We start from the raw sequence: 23,363 nt of genomic DNA on the forward strand, positions 1-23,363 counted from the left end.
CCCTCTACCCTAAAATCAGGAAAGGCACTGGAAAAATGGTGATAAATGAAAAAAGAAGAAGCTGCTGGGGAGTGCTACATCCCACTCATTGGGGTCCCTGAACTTCACAGTGTTACACTGTGCATTTAGGATTTCAAAAATATGCATTTCTATTTCAACAGGTAAAAGGCAGATCATGTTTTAATTAATCTTCTTTTCTGAAGGAAGATTCGCCTTTTGCTCGCAGAGGAACACAATTCTTTCTCCCCTGCTCCTAGCCCATCACAATATTATTTGGAGTGGGCCCTATTACAATAGGTTTGTTTGTTTTTTCTCCAAGGTTTTAGCAAGCTCTCCTTAATCTCGTTCATTCGTAAACCAAAAATAAATGGATTGACAGTGGGTGGAAAGAAAAAATAAACAGCACTGCAGAGATTTTGAACATTGTATGAGATGGTCGAACTAGTGAAGTACAGAATGGAGGCTAACAATCCCGTCAGGTATGTGGTGCTGACAACCATGATGTGTGTGGAACACGTGTGCAAGGCTTTTTTCCGAGCACTTCCAGCTGCGATCTTCATGGCCGTTTGAAGAATCTGGAGATAAGAAATTATAATAATGGTAACATCACATACAGTAATAAATGTTCTCACAAACAATCCTGTAACCAGATTCTTGGAAATATCTCCACACGCGAGTTGAAGGAGTACCTGGTTCTCGCAGTGAAAGTGTGGAATAATGTTAGACTTGCAATACCTCATGCTGGCAGACAAGATAATGAGAGGAAACACAAGAAAGCAATTTCGGATCAAACCATTGATTGAAAATGTGACCAGAAGATTCTTGGTGATTATTTCCCAGTAGTGAAGAGGCCTTGTGATTGCTATATATCTGTCAAATGCCATTAAAAGCATCAAAATGGACTCCATCATGATACAGGAATATACAGAGAACATCTGGGCAAGGCATCCAAAGAGAGAGATCTGGTTCACTCCAAAAAAACTTAATATCATCTTGGGCAGGAGACTGGTGGAGTATGTCAAATTCACGCTCAGGAGAAGAGAGATGAGTATGTACATTGGGGTGTGCAGAGTTTTCTCCATGATGATTTGACAGATGATCGTGGAGTTACTGATCAAGATGATGATGTATATAGAAGAAAATGGAATGGCCAGGAGATATCTGGATGTCGAGACCCCAGGAAAGGCAAAGAGTATAAATTCTGTGTAGGAGAATGTCTGGTTTAGGCTGGAAAGTTCCATGATGGGTTTCGATATGTAGTCATGTTATCCTACAACGAAGCCATAGAGACATATCTATAGACAGTATTATAAGCTTTCTGAGGCTGATCCTGAGTAAAACTTACACTTAACAAGATAAAGATCAATTAGATTTGTGTTACAATAAGCTTTACCAGTCAAGCTGTGTCATCTGTGTGTATTATAAATTATTAACTGGAGTAAGTACGGACCCACCCAATTAGCAATGTAGCTCTTACTTGTATCTGGCAGGACTATGGCCTCCATTTAATATTTTTGGTAAGCTTTTCAAATGATCAAAGTGTATTGGAAAAACTTTTCATATTTTTTATCTACACAATTTCCCATCGACTTTAAAGGTGACTTCTGTAGATAAATTGTTTCAAAGCAATTGTGATTAATTTGAAAGTTTATCAAACATATTAAATTGAGGCCAAAGTCTTTTGAAGTAGGAATCCTCTTCGAACATTACCCTACAGTGATCGCTACACATACACATACGCACGCAATCATGAAAGCACACACAAGCAAACAGATAGTTTTATGACACAACTTGAGACGAAGCATTCCCAAAAAACCTATTTTTAATTCTTGAAAAATTGAATCTATGCACTATACGAGACAGCGTTGACTCACTTATATAAATACAATAACACTAGTATTGAATATGGAATTAGGAACAGCATACACAAATGGACTTTAACTATTGCAGAAAAACAACATCCGGTCCTGATCTGGTGATCATCTGGCAGCGGTGGACCTTTCTGGTACTAAGTTCTAGCATTACCCAATGCAAAGATCTATCTTTTAGCCAGTTCTTAATTCTTTACCTACCATTTTTATAAAATGTCCATGAGACTTACCCGGCAGTCTTGGACCTGCGCTGTGGATGCTGAGATACCAGGTGACCTGGGTCCTATGCCTGATGTGTCCAGGGATGAAGTTTATAGAGCTTTGTTGTAATTTGCTCTATTTTACCCAGGCCATCGGGCCTGAAATGTCAGGTTTGCATTATAACTGTAAACATAAAACAACGACATTAATGTTCATTACATATCTAAAGCTAGCCCACAGTGGACTTAAAGTGATTATCTTAAATAATAGCAACATGACATACCATCCACCTACCTGCTACATTATACACAGTGCATAGTGCCCAAACCTGTCCTGCACATTAAGTACCTACCTGGTAGATACCCACAAATGGTCTGGAACTGTTCCCTTGATTTAAATTGGAATCGGAATTGTGCTGCGTTCCAGTGAATCTTTGATCGTGTATTGCTCGGCCCCAAACCACCAATCATGGAGCTATTTGGAGGGGATGTCAGGGAGGTAATACCAAGGACACAAACTGTTTTTTTAAGACTGGGACTAAACTGCCACCTGCTTGGAACTCCTTGCCAGATCGGAGAAGAGCCATGATCCAATAAAACTCGAACAAACTGTAACTTGGGCGCAGATTCTCTGATTAGGGAGCTATATGGAGGGGTGTATATTTGGAGGGAGAGATCATGTTGAGGCATCATGTTGTAAGGACATTGCATTGTATGGAGGACCCCTGGACTGGGAATCCCCATTTTTCGGTATAAATTGCTTTGTTTTGTGCAAAGATTCATTTTACCGACTACATTCAATCTCGAGTTATGTGTTGGTAAAAGCTATAATCACTGCTTTACAGAAGAGAAGGTCACCACCAGAGCTATAAAAACTGCAAGAAACTATAACCACTGCTGTCCCGCGCATGGAAGAGATATCCAGATTCGCCAACCAAGAATGCTGGGAACAGCAACGAAGCCAACCTCATGGAGTACAGTTTGAATACAATGTCCCTTTTCTTATACAAAGTGCTTAGTACCTGCTGTTTTAAACTCAGTGCATAGCACCCTCTCTGTTATATAAAGGTTCCACTACCCATTGTTATATTCACTGTACCCAATACTGTCAGTGCCGGTACCTACTGCTGTATGTATCATGCCCAATACTGTCAGTGCCCGGTACCTACTGTTGTATGTATCATGCCCAATACTGTCAGTGCCCGGTACCTGCTGCTGTATGTATCATGCCCAATACTGTCAATGCCGGTACCTGCTGCTGTATGTATCATGCCCAATACTGTCAGTGCCGGTACCTACTGCTGTATGTATCATACCCAATACTGTCAGTGCCGGTACCTACTGCTGTATGTATCATGCCCAATACTGTCAGTGCCGGTACCTACTGCTGTATGTATCATGCCCAATACTGTCAGTGACGGTACCTACTGCTGTATGTATCATGCCCAATACTGTCAGTGCCGGTACCTACTGCTGTATGTATCATGCCCAATACTGTCAGTGCCCGGTACCTACTGTTGTATGTATCATGCCCAATACTGTCAGTGCCCGGTACCTACTGCTGTATGTATCATGCCCAATACTGTCAGTGCCGGTACCTACTGCTGTATGTATCATGCCCAATACTGTCAGTGCCGGTACCTACTGCTGTATGTATCATGCCCAATACTGTCAGTGCCCGGTACCTACTGTTGTATGTATCATGCCCAATACTGTCAGTGCCCGGTACCTACTGCTGTATGTATCATGCCCAATACTGTCAGTGCCGGTACCTACTGCTGTATGTATCATGCCCAATACTGTCAGTGCCGGTACCTACTGCTGTATGTATCATACCCAATACTGTCAGTGCCGGTACCTACTGCTGTATGTATCATGCCCAATACTGTCAGTGCCCGGTACCTGCTACTTTATACATTGTGCCCAATACTGTCAGTGCCCGGTAACTGCTACTTTATACATTGTGCCCAATACTGTCAGTAACAGTAAAGGTGTGGAATTCTCTGCCTGAAGAGTTGGTTTTATCAGAGTCCATACAGATGTTCAAACAGCTACTAGATGCATACTTTCAAAAACAATATTCAAGGATAAAATCTTTCAATGTAGGGTAATAGGTTCTTGATCCAATGATTAATCTGACTGCCATTCTGGGGTCAAGAAGGAATATTTTTCCTAGTTTGTTGCAAAATTGGAAATGTATCAAACCAGTTATTTTCAACAGCAAAAAACAAATGTGAGGAAGGCTGAACTTGATGGACGCAAGTCTCTTTTCAGCTATGTAACTCTAGCTGGCTGAACAGCGAACCTTTGAGAAACTGCCAGCTATCACAACCACTGCAGAGGTAAAACCAAAGATTCCACATGACGCTTTTAAAAAGTTTATAGAAACAGAGGAGGATAAAGACAGGTTCCTATAGGACTTTGAGCGGCAGTGCCGGTTGTATCAAGTATCACCAGCAGATTGGGTGCGCATCTTGGCTGGTAAACCTTCTGGCAGAGCGGTCAAGGCATACAGAGCTGTACCAGAAAAATATATTACAGACTATATTCGGGTGAAGGAAGTAATCTTGGCAAGATATGCCATTACACCCGTAGCTTACAGGAGACAATTTCAGGAGATGAAGAAACAAGATAGAGACTCACACACCGAATGGGCATGTCGGATGCAGTGGGCAGCGCTAGCATGGTTCCACGCATGCCAGCCCAAAACCCGGGGAAGAGGTCACACAGCTAATCCTGCTTGAACAGTTTTATAATGGACTGAGCCTAGAGGTAAGAGACCGGAAGCCCACTACCCTGATCGAAGCTGCCCGCCAAGCTGATGAACACCAGGATGCCCGCAGGCAGTCACAGCCTAGCTTCAGGCCAACGTCCAGACCGCTGAGCACTATCTTAGGGCCAGCGCGCAGCAGAATACAGTACCATCTGTGTAAGGAATTCGGGCACTACCAGAGGAACTGTGCTCAGAGAAGAAGCCAAGCTTCAGGGTTACGAAGAGCCTTCCCCAGCACGGGCAGCAGGCCACTACTATCCCGCTCACAGACAGCAGCAACCCAGTACCAAACCAATGCTCAGGCCCCGGATCACCCACCCTGGACCACAACTACCACCGAGGGTGGGGAACTCCTCTAACTTGCAGGCTCCCAGATACCTGTCCTGAAGTGGGGTACAGTGCCATAGGTGCAAGCAGTTTGGGAAATATTGACAAAACTGTACTCCAAGCAGGAACCAAGCTGTGTGGATCTGACAAGGGCCAGCCCCTCCAGCACGTGCTGTGGCTCATTATTACCACACAGATGCCGCCCTATGCACCCCCAGATCCGAAGCCTCTGAAGAGCAATGGGGTATCCTGCACAAGGCTGACCCAGTGCAGGCTGCTACTGACAACCGGCAACACCATAGGCAGTCAGTACAGCTGAACGGCAAACCAGTTCAAGGCTTGTGAGATTCCGGCACCACCCTCACCTTGGTCAAGTGACACCTGGTCCCAGATGCCGCCCGAGCCGGAGGTTCAGTAGCTGTACAGGTAGCAGGGGGAACAGTACACCGGCTACCAACCGCAATGGTCCACTTGAATTGGGGTGCCGGGTCAGGTCTGATTGATGTGGGATTGATACATGGGCTCCCCACCAATGTTTTATTGGGGAACGTCCTAGGCCAGTTGACCTCAACGTTCTTGCTGTCTCAGATCCCAGGCTCCCATCACAGAGACCTACTTGCATTCTGAGGTCCAGATGCTTAAATGTTGGGAGGGGGTGCGGTATTGAGCCAGGGGGAGATGGAGTATTGCTTGCTCCCTCCCCAGTATCCCGAGTAGCTCCCGGGGCAGAGAAAAGCCGGCTCTCCTCCCCAGAAGCCAGCCACGACCCCAGCGATTAACAGAAAGCCGAGACAGACTCTACAAACTACTCCCATCATCCTCAGGCAGCGGGAAAACCCGCAGAGACCCCGGTTATGGAATTACTGGGAGGGCACGCTTGTTTGGGTGGTTTTTTTTTTACAGGCTCAGAGACTCCTGTGTACCGGAACCTGGGCTGGACGACCTCCCTGGCTAAATGCACCTTATGTTTAACCCCTTAAGGACACATGACATGTGTGACATGTCAGGATTCCCTTTTATTCCAGAAGTTTGGTCCTTAAGGGGTTAAGGCTACAAAGACAAGTGCTGTTGCGGGCAAGGCACTAACAGACTATTTGTCCACTCCAGAGAGCAGCGAGCTGACCCATGTGAATCATGCTGTGGCTGTCGGAGGTGATCATAGAAACATAGAATGTGACGGCACATAAGAACCATTCGGCCCATCTAGTCTGCCCAATTTTCTAAGTAATTTCATTAGTCCCTGACCTTATCTTATAGTTAGGATAGCCTTATGCCTAACCCACGCATGCTTAACCCCTTAAGGACACATGACATGTCTGACACGTCATGATTCCCTTTTATTCCAGAAGTTTGGTCCTTAAGGGGTTAAACTCCTTTACTGTGTTAATTTCTACCACTTCAGCTGGAAGGCTATTCCATGCATCCACTACCCTCTCAGTAAAGTAATACTTCCTGATATTATTTTTAAACCTTTGCCCCTCTAATTTAAGACTATGCCCACTTGTTGTGGTAGTTTTTCTTCTTTTAAATATGGTCTCCTCCTTTACTGTGTTGATTCCCTTTATGTATTTAAATGTTTCTATCATATCCCCCCTGTCTCGTCTTTCCTCCAAGCTATACATGTTAAGATCCTTTAACCTTTCCTTGTACGTTTTATCCTGCAATCCATGAACCAGTTTATTAGCCCTTCTCTGAACTCTCTCTAAGGTATCAATATCCTTCTGAAGATAGGGTCTCCAGTACTGCGTACAATACTCCAAGTGAGGTCTCACCGGTGTTCTGTACAATGGCATGAGCACTTCCCTCTTTCTACTGCTAATACCTCTCCCTATACAACCAAGCATTCTGCTAGCATTTCCTGCTGCTCTATTACATTGTCTGCCTACCTTTAAGTCATCTGAAATAATCACCCCTAAATCCCTTTCCTCTGATGTTGAGGTTAGGACTCTAGCAAATATTCTGTACTCTGCCCTTGGGTTTTTACGTCCAAGATGCATTATCTTGCACTTATCCACATTAAATGTCAGTTGCCACAACTCTGACCATTTTTCTAGTTTACCTAAATCATTTGCCATTTGGCTTATCCCTCCTGGAACATCAACCCTGTTACATATCTTAGTATCATCAGCAAAAAGACATACCTTACCATCAAGACCTTCTGCAATATCACTAATAAAAATATTAAAGAGAATGGGTCCAAGTACAGATCCCTGAGGTACCCCACTGGTGACAAGCCCAAGCTTCGAATATACTCCATTGACTACAACCCTCTGTTGCCTGTCACTCAGCCACTGCCTTACACATTCAACAATTAAAGGGGAGATGTGTGACAGGACGCAGTCACTGCATACCATGCCCACATGTTCCCACCCACTTGTCCAGTCACATTGGACCCCCAAGGACTTGGACTGTGGACTCAGGGGGGTCCAACAGACTTGTTTCAGACCCGTTGTGGGTCTGTCTATTTCTACGGGGGGACATATGTGATGGATGGCCTGATTTGTTTGGTGCGGGCCACAAGCTTGCGGCGCCATTTTTGTGACCATTCTCCATGTGTCGCTGTATCTATAGATAGAGCAGTGTGTGCGTCTGTATTCTACGAGCAGTGTGTGCGTCTGTATTCTATGAGCAGTGTGCGTGTCTGTATTCTACGAGCAGTGTGTGTGTCTGTATATGCAGCTGTGGGTCAACAAAGGGGGGCAGCAGTACCAGGTCCCATTAAACAGTTAATTCCAGTTGTACTCCCAGAACTATGTGACGTCCCATTACTGGGGCATTTTGTCTTGGATATTTTACTGCTTCTTCAGCTACAAGGATTATACAGCGGAGATATCTATGCTAGGTATTGGAGCTCCTCTACAATCTATTTGAATAAACCAAAATTAGCCCAAACATTTTGTTAATTTCCAAAATTTGGACACCCATTATTCCCTATCGGAATGAAGACACCCATTATTCCCTATCGGAATGAAGGAAGGTGTCTGTCACAAAGTTACACAATTTGGGGAGTTATTTGCTGAAAGCTGTTTAGTAGATAACTCCCTAATTTGCCATACTTAACTGGGATTGTCATTCTCAAAGATATCAGATAAGAAGGATATCTTGCAAACAGCGCCCTAATTTGGTATCCTTAAATATTCCACATAAGGGTCTCAGATTAGGGAGTACCTATCCACGGATTAATACTCAAGCCTCAGTTTTATCACATTTAGAATGGGACAAGCACAATCTTCCAATCAAGCCTAAACATGATTGGCGACGAAGGGGAGCCCCTGAGAACAATAAGGAGGCAAGCTAATGGGCACGTGTGGGCATGGTACTCAGGGACGGCGTTCCGTCACAGTCTCAAATTAGGGAGTAATCGGTTAAACTGCTGAAAGGCCACAATTAAGAAATCATCCCATTTGAACAAGTAATAAATTCTATTAATGGAAGAAGATTGAACAGAGAGAGCAGTTTGCCAAATCCAACATACCTCCCGAAGAAACCAGCCGGCTTGAGATGTCGGATGCTGTCTGAATCTCCCGATCCCCCTCCCTATTTATCTGACCGTGGAATCCCTCATGGAATCAATTAGTTATTAATTGAAGTGATGACCAGAGACGGCATCTGCCTGCACAGTGGAGATATAGGCTATAGCATAATAAGTTAGCATCAGATATTATACTGTTACAGCATACCTCCCTTATTTTAAATGGACAAAGGGGGACACTGTAATTTTAGGGGTGTTCATATGGGTGTGGCCAGGGCGGGTGTGGCTGTGGAGCTCTGTTATACACTCAGACACATTACTGGGAGTATTATTGCTGTGGAGCTCTGTTATTCACTCAGACACATTACTGGGAGTATTATTGCTGTGGAGTTCTGTTATACACTCAGACACATTACTGGGAGTATTATTGCTGTGGAGCTCTGTTATATACTCAGACACATTACTGGGAGTATTATTGCTGGGGAGCTCTGTTATACACTCAGACACATTACTGGGAGTATTATTGCTGTGGAGCTCTGTTATTCACTCAGACACATTACTGGGAGTATTATTGCTGTGGAGTTCTGTTATACACTCAGACACATTACTGGGAGTATTATTGCTGCAGAGCTCTGTTATACACTCAGACACATTACTGGGAGTATTATTACTGTGGAGCTCTGTTATTCACTCAGACACATTACTGGGAGTATTATTGATGTGGAGCTCTGTTATACACTCAGACACAATACTGGGAGTATTATTGCTGTGGAGCTCTGTTATTCACTCAGACACATTACTGGGAGTATTATTGCTGTGGAGCTCTGTTATACACTCAGACACATTACTGGGAGTATTATTGATGTGGAGCTCTGTTATACACTCAGACACAATACTGGGAGTATTATTGCTGTGGAGCTCTGTTATTCACTCAGACACATTACTGGGAGTATTATTGCTGTGGAGCTCTGTTATACACTCAGACACATTACTGGGAGTATTATTGCTGTGGGGCTCTGTTATACACTCAGACACATTACTGAGAGTATTATTGCTGTGGGGCTCTGTTATACACTCAAACACATTACTGGGAGTATTATTGCTGTGGAGCTCTGTTATACACTCAGACACATTACTGGGAGTATTATTGCTGTGGAGCTCTGTTATACGCTCAGACACATTACTGGGAGTATTATTGCTGTGGAGCTCTGTTATACACTCAGACACATTACTGGGAGTATTATTGCTGTGGAGCTCTGTTATACACTCAGACACATTACTGGGAGTACTATTGCTGTGGAGCTCTGTTATTCCTAGATGATGTGTGGCTGGATTGTTAGTCCTAGATGCTTCCTGAGGTGTTAGTTCTAGATGCTTCCTGGGCTGTTAGTCCTAGATACATCCTGGGCTGTTCCTTCTAGATGCATCCTGGGCTGTTAGTCCTAGATGCATCCTGGGCTGTTAGTCCTAGATGCTTCCTGGGCTGTTAGTCCTAGAGTATTTGTGGCTGGGCAGTTAGTCCTAGATGATGTGTGGCTGGATTGTTAGTCCCAGATGATTTGTGGCTGGGCTGTTAGTCCTAGATGCTTCCTGGGTTGTTACACCTAGATATTTTTTGGCTGGACTGTTAGACCTAGATGCTTCATCACAATAATAGCACTTACAGTTGCTGGGACAAGTCTAATAGGGCAGAAATTTCATGGTCTTACTTGTGGCAAAGGGGGCATCCTTGATGTCACGTCTAAGTCACTGAGCTCTTTAGTACAACCCACTGGGCTGCCATGTTGTCCTCAAACAGTTTGTCAGCTTGTAACTGTTTCCTTCCAGCTCTGTTGCCTGCACCAATTGTGACTCGTAGAACCGAATGAGAGGGGGCAGGATCTAGCATGAAGGGGCAGACCCTAGCACTTGCTTATCCACCTTGTGCACCCATCCAGCATCGGCCCTGGCTCGGGATCTCGTTCTTGGATACCAGATTATCCAAAAATCTAATTCTGATTCATCAGAGCTTGATTGGTACTAAGTGCCAGGAGACTGACTACAAATTCTTTTACTATTTTCATATTAAACACCAGTCAGGATACAAAGATCTTTCATGATAAATCACCAATATGCTGGAGGTGTGGAACTGCAGAAGGCACGCTTCAACACATTTGGTGGTCTTGTCCTAACATTGCCTTCTACTGAAGGAACATTCAAGCCCCTGTGGCCGAGATTTTGAGTAGTCTGCCTCCAATTCAGCCTGAGGGTGGCCTCCCACATGGGACCCAGCCACCATTTTTCTACATATAAAATTTACAGCATGTACTGTATTTTGAATGCAGCCAAATCCCTTATTCCATTGTGCTAGAATTTAGCTAAAACACCCACCCTTCAAATATAGTTAGGTAGAGTAGGTGAAGCATCTGAAGCTTTGCTGGCCTCTTTCTGGGGGTTTAAAGAAAAACATTCTAGGCTGTTGTTTCCATGGCTGGACTATACGTCTAAAAGGCCAATTGAAAATAAAGCTGCTAGCCCAATCATTAACTTAGGAGCTGGGGGGTAAAAATAATGGACTTACGCTCTCACATATAGGTGCTGTGCAGGGGATGGGGTTCCAACCTTCTCCTGTCCCCTATCGCTTCCTTTTTTTCCTTGTCCTTCTTCTTCCTCTTTGCCTTTCTTATATTCTACATTAACAAACTCTTCCCTCCGCACTGTGCTATGATGCTCTGGCAGAATACACGTTTGAAATTCATAAGGCGTGAGGAAGCATATACAGCATGAATCTCAACATTTATTTATTTTTACTTTATTGTGGGATTTCTACACTTTCTCCTGTTCTCTGTAAATTGTGATAACCTTAAATAAAGATTGTCAAAAAAAAAAAGAAAGCAGGAGTGGAAAGTCAAAGTAATGGATCCAGAAAATAAGTACAGTCAAGGTGAGCCCGAGCTATCACTTCCAGGAATTTCTATAACACAGTAACCAGCAAGGATCCCTAGAACAATGAAACGGCAACAGTGGTGCTTGTGTTATGTATGGGGCCAAAAAAATGGCTTCATCTTCGGATATCACACAGTCTCTGGTGCCATGACACAGTATGTTTTTTAGCTCTTATCCTACCTTTCCCAATGCTCTTTGAATGTCTCCTTCTTTGGTACCCCTTTCACCTCACTACCTGTCTCAGTCCGAATCCCCCAGGGCTCTGTTCTTGCCCCCCTTTTATTTACTCTATCTATATGCTAACAACACAAAGATCTACCTGTCCTACCTTGATCGTCGATTCCACCGAGTCCATTGATGATGCTAATAGGTGACTCGTGTGTCAATAACTTAATGTGTAGTGTGTGTTTATTTAAGGACATTTCAGATGTTACATATTTATGTCTGTATTACATTATTCATTTTGCTAGCAATATTTTAGTTACAGTGTTTGTCCTTTAATACCACTTACACACCATCACTTTACAGGAAATGTTAGTGGTGTCGGTTCTGATTATGTGTTTACACTTATTTATTTATTAGAAAAGTCCTTTTCAAATCTTCGGAAGTGCTGAAATGGTTAATTTTCTCTAATAGAACTATAATGTCCAAAATACGAGCGTTAGCTGTAAGTTACAGAGAGGATACTAATCAAAATCTTGTTACAATGTATCAGAAAGATAAGATCCTGATTGCAATAAAATCATTCTCAAACTATCAACTGCTAACATGTCAATAAATATTAAATATGAGATATTAATAAGAATAATTTGGAATACGTTATAGACATCAAAGTAAGAATCGATGTGGAATATTAATCAGCAGGTACCATCGTGCATAAAACAATGATACCATGTATTTTGTGATGTAATCTTCAATATTCAGTGCACTTTTAGATACCTTTTTGAGCAGAAAATTAGAAGTATGGAAGATTTCGGTTATGTCAAAAAGGATAAAAAAAACTTGAATTTGTTTACTTCATAAAACAAGAGATCTTAGAGAAGATGTGATAACATCATTCAAATATATACAAGCCATTCCAGCTCCCCGCTAACTTCACAAAGGACAAGCCCCGCAATTAAATGGAATAAAATGAGATTTCACCTGGGGAAGAGAAAATAATTCTTTAGAGTAAGAACAATGAAGAATATTTTCTTCTTACAAATAGTTTTGTAAGATTTATAAACTACATCTAGATGCTTTTTAAGAAAACCAGAACATCCAGGATGTGTGGAAGGCTCTTTTAGTCGATATTATAATGCAACGGTGTAAATCTGAGATGCAAATGTGTTACAGATAAATATATTAACCTCCTTTAGTCAATGAATACTGATAACGTTTTTCGTGACTACAAAGGATTTATTTCTCATCAGAGAACACTTTTAAGATAGTTTACCAATAGATACAAAATCCAAAACTCAAAGAACGAGAAGTCAGGTTCCAGTCATACAATATAGAAACTAAGTGGATTGTACTTTGATATATATATTTTTACCTACAAAAGTTTGTGACTGCTTTCCTTAAAGGGACACTATAGTCACTAGAAAAAACGCTTAATGAAGTTGTTCTGATGTCTGTAGCCTGGCCCTGCTGGATTTTTAATGTAATATTTACATTGCTGCCAAGGAACACCTCTAGGTGCAGTCCCTCAGAAAGCCACTAGAGGTGCTTCCTGGGCCAGTGCTGCATGGAGACACTGTACTTTCCCCATAGAGATGCATTGATTCAATGTATCTCTTTGACAAGATGCTGATTGTCGCAGAATGTTTTGCCGCGCATACATAATAGCCTCCCATGGCTTTCCTATTGGGAGCATTAGAATGGCTGGAATCATCAGACTTGAGGCAGATTGGTGGCAGGGCAGCAGCGAAGAGACCCATGCAGCACTGGAAGAAAGGCAATTATACTTTTACTTGCTGACAGGGGGGTCAGAGGCCTAAATATCACTATTAGGACTTGAGTGTCAGGAATACATGTTTTCACTAATGATACAATAATGATGATTTCATTAATTTCCTCATTCTTCTCCCAATAATGATATCACAGGAAACAAGCTGGGGCTACAGAACCACATATTTTCTCTCTTCACAGTAGAGAAGATAGGACCCATGGCAAGCACTGAAATCAAACCCCTGTCCATGGCAAGCTCGTTGATCTTTTAATTAGGAATTTATGAAACTACATGAAAATTACAGCTACACCTTCCTGGCTTTTACTGATGCAAAGTGATCTACGATGTGCTCAACGTCAGTTTTTTTCAGTTTCCTCTCTTTCAACACTCACAGAGCAAGGTCACGGAGTTTGTCTCGACCCATGGAGTCTCTCAAATATAAACGTTTTAGCTTGCTTAATGATCTCTGACAGCTTTCAGTGGGCCTCCCCACAGGTTACCCTCAAACACGTCACTGTGGAACAAGTGTCTGGATTGGCGGCCTGTGTGCTACATCCCACACATTGGGGCCACCTGCTTGTATTATTAGAAGTATTATTTCAACACTCAAGAGGCAGGTCATGTTTTTAAATTCAGTACAGCACAGTTGACTAAGGTAGTGCAGGGGCCACTAATCTCAGAAGATGCTGCCGTTTTAATTAATTTTATTTTCTATGCTGGGAGATGAACGTCTTTCTTCGTTCTCCCCTGTTCATAGCCCATCATAATATTATTTGGAGTGGGCCTTATCAAAATAGCTTTGGATTTTTTTCTCCAAGGTTTCAGCAAGCTCTCCTTAATCTTGGTTATTCGTAAACCAAAAATAAATGGATTGACAGTGGGTGGAAAGAGAAAATTTACAGCACTGCAGAGATTTTGAACATTGTATGAGATGGTCGAACTAATGAAGTACAGAATGGAGGCTAACAATCCCGTCAGGTATGTGGTAATGACAACCATGATGTGTGTGGAACACGTGTGCAAGGCTTTTTTCCGAGCACTTCCAGCTGCGATCTTCATGGCCGTTTGAAGAATCTGAAGATAAGAAATTATAATAATGGTAACATCACATACAGTAATAAATGTTCTCACAAACAATCCTGTAACCAGATTCTTGGAAATATCTCCACACGCGAGTTGAAGGAGTACCTGGTTCTCGCAGTGAAAGTGTGGGATAATGTTAGACTTGCAATACCTCATGCTGGCAGACAAGATAACGAGAGGAAACACAAGAAAGCAATTTCGGATCAAACCATTAATTGAAAATGTGACCAGAAGATTCTTGGTGATTATTTCCCAGTAGTGAAGAGGCCTTGTGATTGCTATATATCTGTCAAATGCCATTAAAAGCATCAAAATGGACTCCATCATGATACAGGAATATACAGAGAACATCTGGGCAAGGCATCCAAAGAGAGAGATCTGGTTCACTCCAAAAAAACTTAATATCATCTTGGGCAGGAGACTGGTGGAGCATGTCAAATTCACGCTCAGGAGAAGAGAGATGAGTATGTACATTGGGGTGTGCAGAGTTTTCTCCATGATGATTTGACAGATGATCGTGGAGTTACTGATCAAGATGATGATGTATATAGAAGAAAATGGAATGGCCAGGAGATATCTGGATGTTGAGACCCCAGGAAAGGCAAAGAGTATAAATTCTGTGTAGGAGAATGTCTGGTTTAGGCTGGAAGGTTCCATGATGGGTTTCGATATGTAGTCATGTTATCCTACAACGAAGCCATAGAGACTAAAAAAAATGTATTTTTATTTAAGAAATTGAATTTATGCACTGTATGAGACAGCATTGACTCACTTATATAAATAAAACAACATTAGTATTGAAGATGGCATTAGGAAGAGCATACCCAAATGGACTTTTCTAAAAGTCCTTGTCTTGCTTTTCTAAAACAGCATCCGGTCCTGCTCTGGAGATCCTCTGACAGCGGTGGACAGTTCTGTTAGCAGGTTCTATCATTACCCAACACAAAGATCTATCTTTTAGCCAGTTCTTAATTTTTTACCTACCATCCTAATATCCAGAATATTTTGCTGCAGGTTTTAATTACATTATGTTTGTGCCACAATGACCATGGCTGTTATCTTGCTAAGATTCACACACACACAGTCCCACTTTTATCAATCTGTAATGTTTTATAAAATGTCCATGAGACTTACCCCGGCAGTCTTGGACATGCGCTGTGGATGCTGAGATACAGGGTGACCTGGGTTCTATGCCTGATGTGTCCAGGGATGATGTTTATAGAGCTTTGTTGTAATTTGCTCTATTTTACCCAGGCCATCGGGCCTGTAATGTCAGGCTGCCATTATAACTGTAAACATAAAACAATGACAATAATGTTCATTACATATCTAAAGCTAGCCCACAGTGGACTTAAAGTGATTATCTTAAATACAAGCAACATGACATAACATCCACCGACCTGCTACATTATACACAGTGCATAGTTACCTCTCTTTCTATATAGTGCGAAGTTCCCTCTCTTTATATACAGTGTATAGTTCCCTCTCTTTATATACAGTGGTAAGTTTCCTATCTTTATATACAGTGTGTTGTTCCCTCTATTTATATACATTGTGTAGTGACCTCTCAGTGCATAGTGACCTCTCAGTGCATAGTGACCTCTCAGTGTGTAGTGACCTCTCAGTGCATAGTGACCTCTCAGTGCATAGTGACCTCTCAGTGTGTAGTGACCTCTCAGTGTGTAGATCGGAATTTACCGGATACAGCTGAGAAGACTGAAAGAACCTATCAGACGAAAGCTAGTAGAATGATATGGGGGTATATAAAGACTGGCAAGGGAAGGAGGGATTGTATGCACTTTGCATTTTGTCTGAAAAGCACAGAATTGTCCCTGAAGAAGTCCCTAGGTGGGACGAAACGCGGAGAACCAACCTTTGGAACTTATGGTGACATGCTACATCTGCTATCACTAACTTCTATGTAAGTCAATGAATTTGCATTGTGCACGTTACTTGGTTGATATTTTATTGGATCGCACTTTGTCTTTCCTTATTCCGAGATACATAAAGCTCAGACCCGGAATAGATTCCCATCTGTTATACTGAAGGCTCTTTATCTTTTTTAAATTGTGAGTGGCCATTTGGCGTATACTTTTAACTATCACTAATATTTTTGTACCTGCCTGGGACTCCTTGCCAGTTTGGAGAAGAGAACGGAGCAAAAAAAAATAAAAAAGGCAAAACCTCCTTTTCCCTCTATTGGTCACTGGTTTGTGAACAAACTCAACATTTATTGACTGTCGACTAACTATCATCATTTCCCCCCACCCATAAATTATCTTGTTTTTTGTTTATTCACAATTATTAAATCATTTGAAATGCTTATCCAATGATATTAAACCGAGGCCGTAGTTGGTTAATCTATTTTTTAATAAACACAAAGAATTGTTCACTAAACACCAAATTAAGTGAATTGAACTCTGATTTGGAAAAACGTAGCAGCTTAGCTATAGTCACAGCTATTTTCGCCCAAATGGTGCACTTTGGTTTAGAGGTATGCATAGAGAATTTTTTTTTTAATTTCTGCAATTCGTTTCATCCAAAATTTGGGAAATATCTATTTGAACAAACCAAAATTAGCCCAAACATTTTGTTAATTTCTTAAATTTGGACACCCATTATTCCCTATCGGAATGAAGACACCCATTATTCCCTATCGGAATGAAGACACCCATTATTCCCTATCGGAATGAAGACACCCATTATTCCCTATCGGAATTAAGACACCCATTATTCCCTATCGGAATTAAGACACCCATTATTCCCTATCGGAATTAAGACACCCATTATTCCCTATCAGAATTAAGGAAGGTGTCTGTCACAAAGCTACAAAGTACCAATTTAGGGAGTTATTTGCTGAAAGCTGTTTAGTAGATAACTCTCTAATTTGCAGTCCTTACCTGGGATTGTCATTCTCAAAGATATCAAATTTGAAGGCTATCTTGTAAACAGCGCCCTAATTTGTTACCTTAAATATCCCTGTGGCGAAAATAACCTCGCCACTGGGTTTTGGAGAGGCCTGCTTGCCAGCCTCTTGCCCTGTGACCATAGCCCTTGGGGCGTATTTCCATTTAAAAAGTCTGTTTGGGCTTATTGGATTTGAAAACACATTTTCTGCCCCCTTAAATCTATGGGAAAATGTGCCTCTTCCCCTCCCCCTTTTTCCTGTCCTATTGTTCTCCAGCAGGGCGTTGTCCCAGGGACACTGCCAGACCAGTTGAAACTGGCTTCTTTGTCCCTCCTCAATCTCTCATCAGCCCTTGCTATTGTTTAACCACATGGCGTTCCAACTGTATTCGTGAGATCTGAGCGCTTTTCAGACATATTGAGCGCTCAGATCCAAGCTATCTGGGGATATGTTGGACATATAGGTTAAACATTGTATTATAAGAGTTATGTATTTTTATGTGGTTTTTGCAACAGTTTTGACTTAGAGATATTTCCTGTACCTGGAGATAATTAAGTTACCACATCCACTTAAGCCAATTATCTCCAGGATAGAGGAGAAGATAGACCGGCTGCACAGCCTAAATCTGTGGAACTGTTTTGGGCAGGAAATCCATGCTTGCAGTCGGTCAAATGTGACTTCCGTGGAATTCGTGAACCCCTGCTCTGATCTGGGTGATTTTGTTGGGATATGTGGTGTTTTGGGGTGTTTTCTGTGTTTTGGGAAAAATGTGTATTTTCTGCCTGTGAGTAATTAAGTTAGCCCATTGTGTTTGTTAATTGTATCACAGGCAGAGGGAAGGGGTTGTGTACATTGTCTGGGAGTGTCTAAACTGTACAAGTCTGTCCTGATTGATTTTGTAACTTTGTATCCTGTGTACCACAAGGTCCACATGGGTGGTAACCTTGTGGGAAAACCTGTATATAAGAGACAATAAACCCTCAGACTGCTGAGTTCCTGTTTTACCCTCAACATGTGTGGGGGAAAAAGCTGCATCTACACTGGGGATTGCTATATGCTGTATACTCCCCTGGCTATAATCACTAAGCTCTTTTAAGAGCTTGTTCCTGCTTCGCTCTCTGAAGGAAGAGAGGTTCACCCACTGGAGCCTGGAGACTCGTCGTAGGTCAGGGTGGGTAGGAGACCGCGAGACCCCAACCAAACTGCGGCGGTTCGATCACAATTCCACATAAGGGTCTCTGTAACGGAGCTCCCTGTACCTGGCTGGGTACCTCCGCCAGGGTACGCTTTCTAGCTGGAGCAGAGGAAAAACCTTGGCACTTCTGCCCCAGTCGCCATGGCTTGAGCCTCTTTGTCCTGGAACAGGCTCTATCCACTCCCAGGGACTGGACGACACACAGTCCTGGGAGCTCTAGCCCTTACAAGGGCTTTTCCCGCTGAATTCTCCACACTGGAACAAGATGGAGCAGGGATTAGCCCTTTCCCCTCCAAGTAACTAGACGACATTGCATTCTATGAAGAAATAAGTAGAAGTATAGATCTGGGTGTTGCAGTGGATGTGATCTACTTGGATTTTGCCAAGGCATTTGATACGGTTCCTCAGAAAGATTAGTCTTCAAACTAAAATAAAATTGGTCTAGATGAATATTCTTGTACTTGGGTGGCTTAAGGATAGAGCACAACGAGTTGTCTTTAATGTAAAATTTTCAGGCTGGACAAAAGTGGTAAGTGGTAGCCCTCAGGGTTCTGTTTTGGGACCGCTTCTATTTAACATATTTATAAATGATCTTGAAATAGGCATTGAAAGCCATGTTTTAGTGTTTGATAGTGATGTCACGAACATAACATTTTCGGTTCGCGAACGGCAAACGCGAACTTCCGCAAATGTTTGCGAACGGGCGAACCGGGCGAACCACCATAGACTTCAATGGGCAGGTGATTTTTAAAACCCACAGGGACTCTTTCTGGCCACAATAGTGATGGAAAAGTTGTTTCAAGGGGACTAACACCTGTACTGTGGCATGCCGGAGGGGGATCCATGGCAAAACTCCCATGGAAAATTACATAATTGATGCAGAGTCTGGTTTTAATCCATAAAGGGCATTGTAACGGCTACCCAGGTATTGAGAGGGTATCTGCCGCTGGAGACGTCCTTTTCCCTGCAAGCTGCTGTGGAGAAGTAAAGCTGGTACAATCCCATTCACGATATCCAGAGAGAGTCAGGTTCAGCTGTAAACAGGAGCAGAGTAATCTTCCCAAATAATCCCCTTCCAAGAACGAGACGAGGCTACGTTTTGAAGGGTCAAGATGAACTGAGGACTGGAACACCCAGCCTGCTTTTTATTAGGAACAGATACATACAGGACACTCCCAGGGGGAGGATGAAAACAACCAATAATACGTATGGTAACACCCCCACGTCTCCTCCCCTCAGATAACCACATAACATAATTAAAATGTCCACATTTTTACACAAGTTCTGGATGTACCCCAAAAACAGGGGGTACAGCTTTAATATATCCTTCAGGGGAACAATATGTCCAAAAATCAGCCCATTCGGATGTATAGTTCGGGAGATACAGAGTTCTAAAGTTTTGACCGACCGCACAGACCAACTAGCCGAAATTAGTTCCATGAGTTTTGGCCTTGCGGTCGGTCTCCGTTCGCACGGTAAAAAGATCCGAAAACCTGGTCATCCATACGAATCTCGGTGGTCGCTGAAATCCCCATAGATGGTTAAGCATAACTACCGAATGGTGGGACGTTCGGTAGTTTTAGTACGAATTTACGGAGGTCTGGAGGACTCAGCGGTATTCGCCTGTTTGGGTATCCGTTTTCAGTTCCATGCGTTTACAGGCAAATACCGCTGTTCGTGCACAAGATGGCCGCGAACACGTGTAAAAGTCCCGAAATGGCGGCCATCTATACTTTACACACGGAATTCGTACTGAATCATGCGAACGGTTTATTCTTTCGAATCCTCTTATATTTTACACTGTGGATTCACTTAAAATCATGCGAACAGGAAACAATGAAATGAATAGAGGTTTAAACTGTAATTCCCTTGTTTGCTTCACAGTTACCAGGGACTTGTAAGGATCCGTTACACTGCTCCCCTTTTGTGGAACACTCCGGCAGACCCGGATTGATCCTTTTCGGGTCAACTTGGGGCTGTCCGGTCTGCTGCTACGGTAAAAGTTCCGTTTGCCTGGATAATCCATCAGCGTTTCCATTGAAGCGGCCCGGGTGATACTGAATGCAGAAATTATATGGCTGTAGTGCTAAGCTCCATCTTAGTAAGCGTCCATTGTCTCCAGCTACTCGGTTCAGCCATACCAGGGGGTTATGATCGGTGATCAGGGTAAACTCCTGTCCATATAAGTAGGGTGTAAGTTTCTTTAGGGCCCAAACTAGGGCTAAACATTCTTTTTCCACTGCCGCGTAACTCACTTCTCTGGGCAATAGTTTTCTGCTGAGATACGCGACAGGGTGTTCTCCCCCATCTTCTCCGATCTGGCTCAGAACTGCCCCCAGTCCATACATGGATGCATCTGTATGGACGACAAATCTTTTGTTAGGAACGGGGGCAGATAGAACAGGTGCATTGATCAGAGCATTTTTCAAGGCTTGAAAGGCTGTCTCACAGGCCGGAGACCACAGGACTACCCTAGGCAAGTTCTTTTTCGTTAAGTCGGTCAGGGGTTTAGCGATAGTACTATAGTCCGGGACAAATTTCCTATAGTAGCCTGCTGTCCCTAGGAATGCCAATACCTGCGTCTTGGTGTGGGGTGTGGGCCAGTTAGCTACCGCCTCAATCTTAGCGGGTTCCGGGCGTTGTTTCCCACATCCTACCCTGTGTCCCAGGTATTGGACTTCGGCCATGCCGAAGTTACATTTTTCTGGTTTCAGAGTCAGGCCTGCGGCCCGAATCTGATCCAGTACAGCCTCTACATGTCGCAAGTGTTCCCCCCATGTTTCACTATAGATCGCTATGTCATCCAGGTATGCGCAGGCAAAGTCCTGGAAGCCATCAAGAAGTCTATCCACCAAGCGCTGAAAGGTAGCTGGGGCGTTCTTCATCCCAAATGGCATGACCTTAAATTGGTACAGGCCAAATGGGGTGACAAACGCCGACTTGGGGATAGCCTCCTTGGCCAGGGGGATCTGCCAGTATCCCTTGCATAGATCAATGGTGGTCAGATACCTCCCCCTGGCAATGCGGTCTAATAGTTTGTCCACTCGGGGCATGGGGTACGCATCTGTCACGGTACGGTCATTGAGTCGCCTATAGTCTACACAAAATCTAGTAGCTCCGTCCTTTTTGGGTACTAGGACTACGGGTGAAGCCCAGGGGCTGTCAGATGGCTCTATGACTCCTAACCTTAGCATCTCTTGTACTTCCTTCTTCATTTCTCCCCTGACTGCCTCAGGGATTCGATATGGGGTCTGCCTAAGGGGTACTTGTCCTGGGGTCTCGACATGGTGGGTCGCTAGCGTGGTGTACCCTGGTTCCTGAGCGAACGTTAATTTCTTTTCCATTATCAACTGTCTAAGTTGGCCCTTTTCGGCTGCGGTTAGCCGCTCCCCTAGTTGGATGGTGTCCAGTAAGCTAGGGGATTTTCTGGGTGCTAACAGGTCTGGGATAGGTAGGCTGTCGGGGTCCTCGGTAGCAGAAATGCATATAGCGGCAATATCCTCTGGCCTCTCTTGGTATTCTTTTAGTAAATTTACATGAAAGGTTTTCTGGATTCTCTCATCTTTATTGCTGGCAATCACATAAGTAGTGTCGCAGATCTGCGCTACTACTTTGTAAGGGCCCTGCCAGGATGTCTGGAGTTTATTTCCCTTTACCGGTCTAAGTACCAGCACTTTCTGACCCACCTGGAAGGTTCTCTGTCGGGCGCCCCTATCATACCAACGCTTCTGTCGACCCTGGGCCGCATGGAGATGGTCCCGTGCCATCCGGGCCAACTGCTCCATGCGGTCCCGCATCTCCAGAACATACGGTACAATAGGGATCCCTTCAGATTCCATCTCCCCTTCCCAATGCTCCCGGATGAGGTCGAGGGGACCTCGTACCCTTCTTCCGTAGAGCAGTTCGAACGGGGAGAACCCAGTGGATTCCTGCGGCACCTCTCGATATGCAAACAAGAGGTGTGGCAAGAATCGTTCCCAGTCTCTGTATTCCGCGGTAAAGGTCCTCAGCAACTGTTTCAAGGTACCATTAAAGCGCTCGCAGAGACCGTTCGTCTGGGGGTGGTAGGGTGAGCTGAGGAGGTTTTGAATACCGCAGACCTTCCATAACTGTTGGGTCAGATCTGCGGTAAATTGAGTCCCCCTGTCAGATAGTATTTCTCGGGGAAAACCTACTCTAGTGAATATCCCCACTAAGGCACTGGCGACAGTGTCGGCCTGAATATTTGTCAGGGCGACGGCTTCCGGGTAGCGGGTAGCGTAGTCCACCACAGTGAGTATATATTTCTTACCGGATGGGCTAGGGTTAGGTAGGGGCCCCACCAGGTCGACTGCCACCCGGCTAAACGGTTCCTCGATTATGGGCATAGGTGACAGTCGAGCTTTAGGGTGATCCCCTCTCTTCCCTACCCTCTGGCATATGTCGCAGGTACTGCAGTAGCGCCGCACATCCTTGGAAATCCCCGGCCAGAAGAAGGTCTGGGCGATCCGATAGGTTGTGCGGTTACCCCCCAAATGTCCTGCTAGGGGAATATCATGGCCAATTCGGAGAAGCTACAACCGGTACTTTCTGGGTACCACTAGTTGGCGTTTCTGTGAAGGGGCACAGCCCTTCTTCCTACTCACAGTCAGTCGGTATAACCTGTCATGTTCCCATACAAAACGTTCATGCTCATCCCC

General features: G+C 43.6%; 2 protein-coding genes across 2 annotated transcripts; both read right to left on the bottom strand.

The window, feature by feature from the left end:
* Window positions 1-269: 269 nt before the first annotated feature.
* Window positions 270-1,241, bottom strand: LOC134586142 (olfactory receptor 52K2-like). Its single transcript, XM_063441650.1, has one exon. The coding sequence runs from the start codon at window positions 1,239-1,241 to the stop codon at window positions 270-272; it is 972 nt and encodes a 323-aa protein (XP_063297720.1).
* Window positions 1,242-14,209: 12,968 nt separating this feature from the next.
* On the bottom strand, window positions 14,210-15,238 carry LOC134586144 (olfactory receptor 52K2-like). The gene has a single exon (XM_063441652.1). It carries the CDS (start codon window positions 15,236-15,238, stop codon window positions 14,210-14,212), a length of 1,029 nt encoding a protein of 342 aa, XP_063297722.1.
* Between the last annotated feature and the right edge of the window lie 8,125 nt (window positions 15,239-23,363).

The sequence above is a fragment of the Pelobates fuscus genome, chromosome 1 (genome assembly GCF_036172605.1).
Source record: "Pelobates fuscus isolate aPelFus1 chromosome 1, aPelFus1.pri, whole genome shotgun sequence".
NCBI classification, from domain to species: domain Eukaryota; kingdom Metazoa; phylum Chordata; class Amphibia; order Anura; family Pelobatidae; genus Pelobates; species Pelobates fuscus.

Bases quoted from the DNA above. Each gene is read 5' to 3' on its own strand.
- LOC134586142 (XM_063441650.1), bottom strand. From the start codon at position 1,241: ATGGAACTTTCCAGCCTAAACCAGACATTCTCCTACACAGAATTTATA.
- LOC134586144 (XM_063441652.1), bottom strand. From the start codon at position 15,238: ATGGAACCTTCCAGCCTAAACCAGACATTCTCCTACACAGAATTTATA.